Genomic DNA, 14,169 nt, shown 5'->3' on the forward strand with positions numbered 1-14,169 from the left:
AACACTGCTGGTATTTAAGTCTTTTTCTTTTTTTCAGAAATTACCTTAAATGTCTAATAATGAGATTTCCCACCAACAGCAAAAGGTTTGTAAATGTCTATTAGTAAATGTGGGCCATTGTTTTACACACATTATACATTGATATTTGCACTTTAAAGGGTTATTCCAAGATTTTTAATGAATTTGCTATGGTTCAAATAGCAGATTTGTGGCTGTCTGACATTCAGCACCCCTACAGATGAGCTGATTACAGTGTTCAAACTAGAACTTCCGAATCTACCAGGCACAGTGCCGTACATAGTATAGTGGCTGTGCTTAGTATTGCACTTTGATGGGACTGAAGTGCAAACAGGTCTATTAAAAATGGATGTGACATCCCATTTCTGTGAAACGGAAGCAGATCTCACAAGAGTGATGTGGCTGCTTCCAGCTGCTGATTAGTGGAGTTACCATATGTCATGGCTGAACACTTCTAAGAGTATTTCTCCATATACTAATCTTGGCAAAGTGTAAACTTGTGCATTCAGAGTGGACAGAAGAGTTTGTCACTTCCATAAAACTCTACGGGACACAACATAAATCATTAAAACCAGTCCTACCATTATGAGAGGGCATTTAGTCATTTTTCCTGAGATCAAAACACAGGATATAGAAAAATATGGGAGCAGGTTCCTAAAATATAGTCGCTTGTATGAACAGTAATTAAAGTTATCAGGCGTCATATCAGTAAAAGGGATGTATTCTAACAGAAACTACATCTACATTTTTGGTCCAAGAATAATCATTATAATTATTGCAAATTTTATAATTGCATATTTCCAAACTCCTGCGCTAAGTCAAGTCCTGGCAGGAATCTATAGTTATCACAGCGCAGTGTTTAGTAGCATTTCTATCCTGCAAGTTTTGCTTCAAGAAACAAAGCAGTGTGGAAGAGTTTCGGTTGATCTTTATTTCTGTCACTTGCTGCACATTAAGGAGATGACTGAAATACTATCTGCATTGCTAGGAGCGGGATCATCTGACCAGCTGACGGGCTGCGCTGTGCCTGGATGCATGCTCTTTAAAACAGCTGGAGAGAACAGACTCTTACATGAGACACAGCCCACTGCTTTTATTCCAGTAAGTGAACTAAGAGCCTTTCAATCAATAAATCTGGGCAATGCACGTTCTTTGGGAATAGCCGTATTACCAGCAGGAGAAGAAAGAACTGTGGGAAGCATAATGAGTTCTTTAACAGGACACAAAGTTACGTCTTCACCAGCCTGCTGGCACTGCTGAAACATCCTGGCAGATCCACTCACCTGCAGCTATGGCTCTGTACTGAGATCACCCATCTGCTGGAAGCCTGGAAAAGATGAAGGCATGAATAAGTATTCTTCATTTCTTACTTCTTTCTTAAAGGTCCCCTGTTAAAAGTATAAACCACTGACTTGGAGGAGAAAATGAACCATGATGAAAAAAGATCTTGGCAAATGCACATGTTCTTCCAGGACCACTATTTCTTATTTACTGCATTCCTGTCTGGGATTTTAAGAGTTTGGAAATCTTTATACTAGAGATTGTATGTTATATGCCGCTGTTTCAGTTAGCCTTGATCATTTAGTTAGATAGAGTTCATTAAATATCTAATTGCCACATATTTTTTTATGGTAACTTGCGCTTGCTTCTAAGTTTTTTTTTACTACTAATGGTTGAAAAAAGGGAGGTAGAAATATATTTCAACCATCTGTTTCCAATTCATGTTCAGAACTCAGAAGTGCACCGAAGAAATGCATAGATCTAGCTGCTTGTAAGCTTCCCATGCTTGCCTTGTAGTTATCTTTAATTAATTGCCAACATACAACTTGGCAAAGCACATGCATGGAAAGTGATATGGATAGAGAGTAAACACAGCCCTGTGTGCCCTGTAAGGAATGCTGAATTGTTTTTGTCTATCTCATAGAACTTGTTTCACTTACAATAAGTGACCTAGCCCACATATCCTTTTCCCTCCTCCTCTTTCCTTTGCTTCTCCCTATCCTTAACTTTGGATTGGTCTCTCTTTTGTCAGCCCTGGTTTATTCTGCAGAAGTCTACTGTGAAGACCTGTGTTTCTTCCTGCATGAATATGAAATGGGCTGGATGGGATTAGGGGGAAGTGGCAGCTCCACCTCCCCCATCAGTTTCAGGACTAGGTTAGTGGTGGAGATGGAACAAAACAGACAGTGCTGGCAGCATGACAATAACCAGTTTTGCTGTTGCTCTAATTTTAGGGAGCATCCCTATAGCAGGCTGCTTTGATAGGTCTTCCACTTCAACAATTCATCATCTTTTCCAACATCATCAGTCACTTCGCAAAGCCCTTCAACCTGCTCAACATCATCAACCAACTCATCACCTGCCTGTTCATCACCATCACATAGGTTGTCCAAAGTACAAAGGCAAAGAAGGTTCTATAGGTGACTATATCAATGTGACAGAGTTTGGTGCAGATTGTTTAAACTGGGTTGAAATTCCTACTTTTTTGGAGAGGACACCTGGGAAAGGACTAGGTGACCACAACTTCTGCAGGAACCCAGATGGGAGGAGTAAACCTTGGTGCTTCTTCAGGAATAAACATGGCAGAGTTGACTGGGGATACTGTGACTGCAAACAAGGTGAGTAACTTTTCTGTCTTTCACACTGTCTAAGCAATGTGCTCTTTTATGTCTACCATGGAATGTGTGAAATGTTTCCAACATGTGATTTATTTTCAAAGGAAATTTGACCTGGCTTTAACATTACTACTAGTGGAAGTTATACCGTGCACATAAAAAGTGAAAAGTGAGGGAAAGGTTTCAAACAGGTTTTTATTGGTTTGGATCATGCATAAAAGCTTGACATAAACAGAAAATGCATATTGTGGAAACTAAAGAGTTAAATTGTTATAAGGAAATATATTAATTCTAGAAAGTGATTGATGGAAAAGCTGTATAATGGCATTTTGCTATTTCTCTCTCGGTGAACTATAAAATTGTAGCTTGCATAAGACAATATTATCCAACTGAAAGGCTGACCTATATATTATGTATGAGAACAAACATTGCTTCATTTTCTTGTATGGAGAGCAATGGCCTACAATAAACATGAGCTACTGTAGGAAACTTTTGGAGTCAGTGCCCTGCGTGCCAGGAAGAACCAGTTGTGGCTGCTCTTCTAAGCCTCTGAATTAGAGGTAAAGTGGATACAAACTTTTGGATAAAAAAGTACCACACTTTAAGATACATGTCTTAAATTTATTCAACCATTTTAAAATGAATTAACAAACAATAACTTTTTGGTGCTATTTTTTTTTAACTAAGTTGTTAAAAGTCTATTAAGCCTGTTGTAGGTTATGTCTTTTTGTGGGAAGGGCAAGGCACATGTATTGGTTTTCCAAGTCTAGTAAGTCTGACTATATAATAAAGTATGTATTCCCTGCTAAGACATTACTGCTTAAGTACAGAATCGTGAACTTATTGCATTTATTGAAATTCATGGAAAATAGAATAGCTGAATAACCTCACAGAGAGAGCAACATTTTTTTTCTTGAATGTATATGCCTCTACTAGAGCTAAACTTTGAAAAGGCTGGAATATCTGCTCTTTGAACTCAACTTACATGTCATGGAGTTTTATAGAGATCTAATAAAAACTGCATCCATAGAAAGGTATGAGACTATATTATATCCCTTAATATATTTGCATGTCTGATGAAACATATGGGCTTTTCTAGTTGGTTCTGTGTTCTAGACATATTCATACTTTCCAAATGTCCTGATTTTTCCCAAAGTGTCAAGAATTTACATAAACAAGCCTAGCACATTGAAACTCTAAGAATGTGCTGATACATATTGTCCAATTTACCCAAAAGTTGGTCTTTGTTGGTTTGGGGGTTGGGAGATGGTACTTAAATGCCATGATTTTGGGAATCTTGATGTATTCCATAAATTTGCAGAGGGACATCTATGTGTGCTGTACAGAAGGAAATGTATTGTAACAGTTATAATAACTACAACCTATAGAGACTTCATGTAGGTTCAGTGCACATTTAGCAATATACTGTACATGAGGCCTAAGCCATTCCATGCCAAATCATATTTAACAGTACAGACAGTCCCCTACTTAAGGACACCCGACTTACAGACACCCATAGTTAGAGACAGACCCCTCTGACCTCTGGTGGAGCTCTCTGAATGCTTTACTATAGTCCCAGACTGCAATGATCAGCTGTAAGGTGTCTGTAATGAAGCTTTATTGATAATCTTTAGTCCCATTACAGCAAAAACATTTTAAAATCCGATTGTCACTGGGGCCAAAAATTTTTTTGCCTGGATGGACAATTATAAAATATGCAGTTTCGACTTACATACAAATTCAACTTAAGAACAAACCTCCGGACCCTATCTTGCATGTAACCCGGGGACTGCCTGTAATAAATAATGATGCTTTTACCATTAGACTATTAAGCAATGAAGTTTAGAATTTTGCAGAAACACAAATCTTTTCCCAAATAATATCCTTTCAGTAACAAGTAAAAAATAGCCAATAGCCATATTATTTATTGAACCATAATCCCATAGCCTTATACCGAAAAATAGCATGTGCAGTAGTTTGTCAGCAAGTAGCATACAAACTGAATTGATTTTGTGTCTAAAAAGCTTGCTGTATCTGTTAGCATAAAAATTATTTTCAATTTAAAAGAAAATTAGATTGTAAGATTCTCTTAAGGCAGGGGCCCATGAAATTTGATACACTGTGCGATATATATTACCACTAATAATAGCATTAGTATTATTAATAATAATGATAACTTTTAGGACTATCTCCACACTTGATCATTACTCTTACCTATATCCATCTGTCTAGCTTTCTATTTATCCATAGAAGATTAAAACTAGGTTATAGCTACAAACAGAATTTAGTCCAGAGGTTTGACACCGCAAACATTACCTGTTATATCATCTCCCATGTTGTTTTAGAGACAGAATGTAGATGACTATAGACAGCAGTCTGTATTCAGCAAATAGAACTGCAGTTTCAGTTTCTTGCAATTGTTCCTTTCTAACTTTACAATAACCCTAACTTTGATCATGGCCGTTTCATGCCCTTTATTATAGTTGTATAGAACCATAAAACTTCACATATAGAGGATTATGTGCTTGGGGCAGGGGTGCACCAGCCATGAGGAGAGTTAAGCCCCTTGTTTCAGGCAGCACTACCTGCAGCAAGATGGGGGGACAGCATCAGGGTCACAGGCACCTGCTAAGAAGCAGAACTTGACACTTGCACATGAACACTCCTGATTCTGGAGTTTTACAAGGCATTAGGCCATGATTTAGGTTTATTTGAGGCCATGGGCAACTCATTTACTGAGCGCTATATATAATAGGTAACGTGGGAAAATAGTTTCATATCAGATTATTGGCACAACTGGTGCACAAAACAAATGAATTAAACTATACACATATAAATACTGTACACAAAATGTTAATGTATATTGTAGATAAAAATGTCCCTAAATTATGGAAGCATAAATAATAGCGCTATATAATCTTTGTAGCTGCAAAATGTAATTTATTAATGTTGGTTTCTCTCTGGACTTCTTCACTTGTAACCATCATTTAAAATAATTTTTAATATTGTGTGAGTTTTGTGAACATGTAAAGAAACAGGCTGCAATGCTCCCATAGAGAACCAGCCTGTATAGTGTGTGTCTATGAAGCTGACTATGAGCTTACACCTTATCTCCCTGTGTTTGTGTACACAGCTCTGGGCAGTGAAGATCAACATATCACTTTCATCTTGATATTTGAAAATACTGCTCATAGCATAATATAGCCATGGAGAGAGGAGAAAAGAGTAAGACATACTGCTCAGAGCTGTATAAACAATCACAGAGTAGAGGAGAGGGAGTCCTGTCTTTAACTGACAAGCCTTTATAGTGGAAATCTTTTTTACAAATTAAGCAGAATTTCTTAATGAATTATATTAGAAAAATGTTTACAACACTCCACCACACCCAGCATAAAAGAGTTAACAGTTACTCTCTAACAATTTTTAGATATTCTATAATATCTGTATAATTAAAATTTCATAAAGTACCCTAGGAAAATGCTGTGAAAACCTTCACATCCAAATTGCGTGCCATTTACACGGATCATGGATTGTTACTAACTTTACACATAATCTCACAATATTTTTTATAAACTTGCCGTCAGAGCTGCTTTAATTTACTTATCAATTAACATTTGATGCCTCCCTACTACAACACTGTAGTGGGGAGAGGGCTGTTGGTGTCTTGGGTCATAGATGCCCAATGCATTGGCTGGATAGACAGCATGTAGTTAATTTAATAGTGAAGTTGCACACATGACTGCTTCTTCACCCAACACAGGTAAGTTAGACGTTACTCTCTGTCTTTTAGGAATCACTCCTGAGGAAAGATTCAGCTCCAAGCCGGCTGTTCCATGGCCAAAATCTAACATTGACAATTTGATTCAGATGTTTGTGTTCAAGTAAGCAACCAACTGTTTATTCAGACAACGGAAAACCTTTTTTTATTTTTGGTGGATTAATGGAAAAGTATTCTTTCATTTTGAGAACTGTATTAAAGTATTAGTATCAAGGTCCTTTCCTGGTGTGTTGACAACTCTGATCCGACTCCATGATGGTAGAGATGTAAATGGGGAGTACAGCTGGAGGAAAGACCAAAAGTTACTATTGGTATTGATGAGAGGAGTAGTCCAAATTTAGTGATAATTATAGTGAGGGTGGGAAATATCTGATATTATATATGGTAGCTGCTGTCTTTGAACCGCCTTTCCGACCCCCCTCTGTTGTCTGTCAATCTGCATTGATTTCACTGTGAATGATATATGACATTTATTGTTTCCTGGCTAGTAGCTTTGGTCATGTAGAATGACATGTTTCCCATGACTGTCGCAAGTAGCAGTTGTTGATTTGCTTACTCAGCACAAATGCAAACAAAATGTAAAACCCAGCAGAAAACATGTCAGTGTGAAAAACCCGAAGGGAAAAGCCACGGTGGAAAGTAGACGCTAACTCAGTCTAAAGTATCTTGTCTCAGCCTGTGACAACCTGTCTTTCTTAATGCTAATACTTCTTGTTTTCTTCTGTCTATTCTCGAATTCTGGAAGTTACCAGCGCAATGCGCACAATAGGGAGCTTATTACTGCAGAGTCAAACAACTGATCTCTCTCCTGGTACCTTATCCCAGAACTGATGTAGACTTCAGTGAATATACTATAAATAAAGTCCACATTGTAGTAAACTCCGGTGAGAGATGAGTATCTCAGTGAAAGTTGTCTTAGCGGTTTCTGTTGAGTAAAGACGGCGGCGTGTACTGTTCTCTCCATGATACCAGGGGAATGTGTGCCGTCATATATATGTACTGGGCGGATGGAATAAAGCAGATGATAAACCAGTGTGTGTTTAATAAACTGCTATCTCCCAGTGGAGGTTTCCCCCGAGGTGCTGTCTCCTGAATAAAATAAGCTGCAGACTTGTTTGAACCTCTTTGCTGTCAGTAAAGATTGTGACAATGATGAAACAGATAGTGTATGCAAATGCTGACAGCAATGACTGCCACAAGCTACTGAAAATTATCTGTTTTTACGGTATTTCAATCATTTTTAGGCTTGCTTTGTAGTAGGGGCAAAGGTTATATAAAATGATTTTTTAGATTTTAACTATATGGGATATAATGAATAGCATAAGCTGTTTTATATATTCTATTGAAGTATATGAGCATTTAGAACAACACATTGATGAATGTGTCATTAGTTTTGTCTTATTCTTTGGGCAGTGTGGGTTTCAGAATGATCTCTCAGTATAGTGTTGCTATTGTCATTCATTGAACATATCAACTCTCCTAGGACTAGAATGAGAGCTATGAGTCATAACAGAGCCGTCATGATATAAAAGACCAACATTCACTGACAGAACTGAAATTATGGCCATTATTTCTGAAATGCTTTATGTTATATATAAAACATTTTTATCTCAGAGGGTCTGTAAACCTTGAACCCTTGACTTGCATGGAAGGCTGTGTTACAAATGCCTTCTTCTTCTTCTACCATAAAGATCCCCAACTACAGGGAACTAACTATTGTAAGATTTTATTTCTTAGTTATTGCTAGGTTTTAACACTGATAAAATTCATAGCATCACTGCCCTATTACTATAAAATATTTTTAGAGTAGTGGTGAACTTATGACATCATACGGGGCACAGGGATTCATTGGGTACGAGGACTGCCAACATTGAGGTACAGTAACAAACAGTTTAAAAAAAATGTTCCTTTTCTTTTCACATTTGATGGATGTGATGGAAACTATCTTTTAGAAATGATCCTTTATTTAACCCATAATAAAAAGCATGTTTGTTGAAATATCAAAGAGACATAGTAGTATGATATAGTATATAGTGATAGTTTTGCTGTCACCACACTTAGATTTGTCATTAGGTTGAGTGTAAAAAGAACATAGCAAATGTAGGAAACACAGTTAAATGGAGTGAAATAATCTAAACCAAAAAAGAGCTAAAAGTTTTATGAGAGTGCTTACTTTATGAACTACTGATTTCTGATTGTGGCTTGACACACAGAAAAAGCCTGCTTAACCAAGCTCCCGGGAATAAACACTAAAGGAAATCTTTCATCAAAATCAAGCATGATAAAGCGGGACACTTACTTATAGATGTAGGCACCGCCACTGTGGTAATCTTCTTATATTTGGTATCCATGGCCTCTTTCCTTCTAAAATCAACATTTAAAATGATGCTAATGAGTTTGAGGGGTTATCCAAGCCTTTGGTAATCTGGCTTTACAGGCTGTTACACTATCTCAGACCCCCCCTCCTCCCCACCCACCCCCACAGCACTGTGATTACAGCAAAATGTACTTACTGCATAAGTGCTGAGGAAGGGGAAGGTTAACACAGTGTGACAGTGTCACATAGGGGCTATGGTAGCCCCTGAAACTCATAGGCAGAATTTTAAAAGTTGTTTTTAGAAGGTAGAAGGCCATGGATAACAAATATAAGATTATTACCACTGTCACAGCGTCTGGATCTATAAGTAAGTGTCCCTGATTTATCATTATGGATTTTTATGGTACATTGTGGGTGGTCTGTGAGGTGGTCATGACTTCTCTTGTGAATTAAACCAATTCTGAGCAAGTTTGAATTTAATTTCTCTCAGGTATTCAATATTGATATAATGTAAATTCCATTAGATTGACCACCATGGATAACCACTTTCATGTAAATGTTGGTGCTGAATCTGTGATGATGAATTTGATAAAGTGAGGGACACAGGGTAAAAGCTGCAGCTACTTCATTTAACACTTTCATGTAAATGTTGGTGCTGAAACTGTGATGATAAATTTGTACTCATACTTATATCCTGGGGCCCAAGTAATCACGGTAGTTTTCCTTTAATGACAGTTTTTTTTTAATTTGTAGTATTCTCCTCTGCTTTGGTCAATTGATATTCTTCATGCGTAATAATTTGGCTGGCTTACAGTAATTGTTTTAGTGCCTATAATCATACAAGTATTTCTCTACTATAAAGCAAATAACGATAAGTTGATTTAGGGAAGTTGATGTAACACCTTATCGTAATTACTGCAGAAGATGCACTGTTGACTGTAAATTTGTTCTTAGTTTGCATTCCAACTGACAAACTTGGCTAACTTAATTGATTTCTACCACACATGTTTGTCTCCTGTTGACTTTATTGTAGGCTGCAGACAGTTAAGGTAGCTATGATGGACAGATGGACTCCACTAACTCCACTCAGGACTCCACTAACATTCATCTCCTGATAGTCTGGTTTGCTGGATGTCACTCTCTGGACTGGGACTCTGATATCACATAAGAGAAGTGTGCTAGCATTTTATGGACTTATGTATTTTATGATACTCTGATCCTTGCTTATCTTTTTATCCTTCATTTCTGTACTGCATCGTCCTCTTGATTTTCTGTTTTTGTTGCTTTGTTTTCACTTTGGCATATGAAGGGAACTTTAAACAGTTAAATTATAAGAATGTGGACTTCTAAATATTTTTTAGCCAAGTAGCTGCTAGTGACAAAAAGTTCAAATTAATTCCTTCACAAAGTTATGTTTACAAGCAAATGCTCTTTCCGATCTCTTTGTCAGCAAGATTCAGATTTGAACAGAAAAATATCACAATATCACAATGTACAGCATTATTCAAGACATTGGGGGTCATTTACTAAGGGCCCGATTCGCGTTTTCCCGACGTGTTACCCGAATATTTCCAATTTGCGCCAATTTTCCCTGAATTGCCCCGGGATTTTGGTGCACGTGATCGGATTGTGGCGCATCAGCGCTGGCATGCACGCAACGGAAATCGGGGGCGTGGCCGAATGAAAACCGACGGATTCAGAAAAACCGCTGCATTTAAGAAAAAAAAAAGTGTCGCGGGACTAGCACTTACCTTCACCAGGTATAGGCCGGTGAACTTCAGGGCATTCCGTCGGGCCTCGGGGAACTTCAGCGCAGCAGCGCCACCTGGTGGACGTCGGAGGAACTACCTTAGTGAATCCCGGCCGGACCCGAATCCACTGCAGATCTCGAATGGACCAGGTAAGTAAATCTGCCCTATTGTATCAAAAATGTTATATATATATATATATATATATATATATATATATATATACAGGCAGTCCTCAGGTTACATACACGATTCTATAAGTATGTTCTTAAGTTGAATTTGTATGTAAGTCAAAACTGCATATTTTATAACTGTGGTTTCAGACAATTTTTTTTTTGCCACAGTGACAATTGGAGTTGCAAAATTTTTTGCTCCAATGGGACCAAGGATTATCAATAAAGCTTCATGACAGACACCTTACAGCTGATCATTGCAGTCTTGGACTATAGTAAAGCATTCAGAGATCAAAGGTCACAGTGGGCAGGGGTCCTTCTTTAACTAGGGGTTGTCTGTAAGTTGGGTGTCCTTAAGTAGGGCACCGCCCATATATGTATCATCTATATATCCATATTTATATTTGGATGTAACTGATAGATCCTGATATAACAGGTAAAGGCCCAAATCTATTACACTGGCTGTGCCAGTTTCCTATCTGACTTTGCACTGAAAAGAACATGTTTGGGGCTTGCACATGTATTTAAGAAGTGTCTTCACCAATTATGTGTCGTGGCTGCACTGTGATCGACAAGACAGAAAAAATGTGGACCCAAAGGGGTGTGTTACTGCTTAGTCGGAGTTTGTGACACATTTAACACAGCGGCTTGACAGAATTATGTCGTATATTAAAGGCAAAAGAAAAGGAAAAGTTACACACTTCCAGAGCAGTGCAGGGTGCGCCATATAATTGAAGACCATGCTGCAGTATTCAGTAATTTTGTGCACCTTTTGCATTTGTGAGGCAAACTACACTTAGTGCAGATTGCACTAGTTCTGATAAATCTGGGACAAAGTGTCTATAAGTAAAGAAGCTGATGGTGACTTCATGTGACTGACCAAGGTTCCTGTCCAAGAGGAGAATAAAAAGTAATGTACAAGATGGGAGTAGGTGTAGTTGGATTCTCTCCATCACTATATCTTATTATGATGGTTCGAGCTCAGAGCTGAAAAAATGTAATCCGTGCCAAAATGTACACAACTTTACTGATTCATAAATTTCGGGGAGGGTCACACTAAGGGCATTGTGCATGGGGTAAGGAGTCTTGGATTATTTTTTGCAGATGTGTGTCCCTCTTGTTGGTAGCAAAGGTTCAGTGGTCTGCATTCTACTTCACAGTTACTATCCCAAACTAACTGCCTTAATATATGATCTCTCAAAACTGTTTTCCTGTTAAGTTTCAAAATTAGATCATCTTACATACTCGTTTACATACAGTATTGAGAAGTGTACTCAATTAATTTTCTAACCCGATTTTCCTACATATAAACCCACTGGCTTGTAACAGACCACCTGACACTTGAGTCTCCCACTGTCATGAGCTATGCTGCTTGTTGCTAGATATTGATTTATTTCTAAAACATCCTTGGAAGAGATAAGAACATGTCCCATAAATGTCATTAGCTAGTACCAAGCAAGCCTTTACTCATGAGAGCTGTACACAAGAGAGCTTTACTCATGAGAGCGCTGGGGAGACTTATCGTGAGCACAATAGATGTTACTACATGAGTCCATTTTAGGCGAAATAGACATAATAACCCTTACTTTAGTGTAAGTTTAATCACTGTCTATCTGAAGCTTTTATCCTTACTACTTTATGCACTAAAGCAATTTTCAATGAGTCTCCTTAAAATAATTACAAACATATTTCCAACAGAGAACTTGCATGGTTTGTTACTTGGATACACTAAGCAAAATTGAATTTGATATTTCATCTCCAAAATCTCCCTAAAAACTGCTCACCACAGAGCTTTATCAAAACCACTCCTTTAATAAGAAAAATGTTTGCAGATAATCTTATCATTTGGGGAAATGTTCAAAATAATCTGGATTTTTATTTAAGAAAATAAATCTGTAAATTCTCAAGCTAACGCTCTAAAAATCTGTTTCCTTTTCGTGGAAGGAAATGAGATGTGTGGTTTGGATTATGATTTTGCTTACTTAAAAAAGCCAAATGCATTTGAAAGTTGATGTAATATGTTAATTCCTATCATGAATTAATTATTTTTTCATGCCAGGAGAATTACAACAGAAAACAGAATAAACCATGTTTTCTGTTTGTTTGACAGAAATGTAATTTTAATAACATTATCATAGTAAATGAGAGACTGTTTCCAGGGTATCTAAACACAATCAGCTGCCAAAGTCTACTCTTACTATTAAAACTGCAAGTGAGAAGAGATTTTAGAATCATTAAAATTCTGAAAACCCCTAGGCGGCAATGATTGACTTGTCTGTGTCTTTAGGAAACTGCAAGAAATATATTCCATATAATCAGTTTATAAAAGTTGATACTGAAAAGTCTGATATTAATGGGGTTTTTTACTTCTAGTTTGGATTTCTGGTTTATGTACTTTTTATTGAATAGAACAATGGGAAGAAAGATGAGCTATATCATAATTTTGTATAGAAAGAAGTAAAGGATTAAGGTTTTGGCAAGTGTTTAATGTGAGATTCTTCAATAAAATCCTCATATAGAATGAGTACTACTTTATGTATATGTAGTGCAAGCAGGGTCTCTTCTTACCCGGCTTTAGGCATATATTCACATAAGAACACTGCAGAATGATATTGTTTTCTTTCAATTCATTTTTCATGTATTTACATGAATATATTCCACAAAATACATACGGAGTAGAAAATAAGCATATTTATCCTTCCGTTGGGCAGTGTGATGATCCTCCCACTCTCGAGTGACGTGACGGGATGCATCTACAGCCAATAACCTCACAATTTAGCACATAAAGTTTTAACTCTATATTTTTTCCCCCAGCACCTAGCACCCAATTTTGTCAGGAAAACCACTTATCAGTCTCCCTGACACTACACACCACACACGCATAGCCCAGGGAGCACACAACCACACTACATACTACAAGTGCTACTGTACAGAGCCACTCTGCTCATAATCATTCTATACCGCCACACACTAATTCTGTCTGAATCAAGGTGAGCAGTTGGGGACATATTTCCCTACAATGTGATATCTTCTCACAGGGGTCTCCTAAGGGGAAGATATGGCCAGCACATTTCTCAGCATGAATTTACTAGCAATACCAAACACCACAATGAAATCTTTAGTCAATTGCCTAATACCTACTTTTGTTGGCTTGATGACTCCAAAATCCATGGCACTTGAGACATTAGAAATATCAGAGAATGCTGATCACAGATTCATTGACAAGAAATTGGAATCTATGAATTATGACAAAGCATAATATTTTACAGATACAATACACACACATTTGGATTTGGTGATGGAGAGTCTACATCAATTAGCCTTTTCTATTTATGGGACAGAGCAAACACAGAGGGGGGTAGATGAAATATTTGGCCTAGGGACTAGATGCTAAGTACATTATTTTATAGGTGATTTGCTCTGAACATGGGGGAGAGGGTGCATCATAATACATAACTCGTCACAGGTAGCAATAAGGTGTTTTAGTCCTCAGGTTCATATGGTTCATAAGTTCATAATA

The 14,169-nt window shown here is 37.4% G+C and overlaps 1 protein-coding gene across 1 annotated transcript in view; it reads left to right on the forward strand.

Moving 5' to 3' along the window:
• The first annotated feature begins 1,045 nt into the window (after positions 1 to 1,045).
• Positions 1,046 to 14,169, forward strand: part of PRSS12 (serine protease 12) — a 104,299-nt gene continuing 91,175 nt past the window's right edge. Inside the window, exon 1 of the mRNA XM_072119201.1 lies at positions 1,046 to 2,636. Coding sequence (XP_071975302.1) covers positions 2,216 to 2,636 — 421 coding nt within the window. The 5' untranslated portion in view covers positions 1,046 to 2,215. The remainder of the gene's footprint in view (positions 2,637 to 14,169) is intronic.

Source organism: Engystomops pustulosus, chromosome 1, assembly GCF_040894005.1.
Source record: "Engystomops pustulosus chromosome 1, aEngPut4.maternal, whole genome shotgun sequence".
NCBI lineage: Eukaryota > Metazoa > Chordata > Amphibia > Anura > Leptodactylidae > Engystomops > Engystomops pustulosus.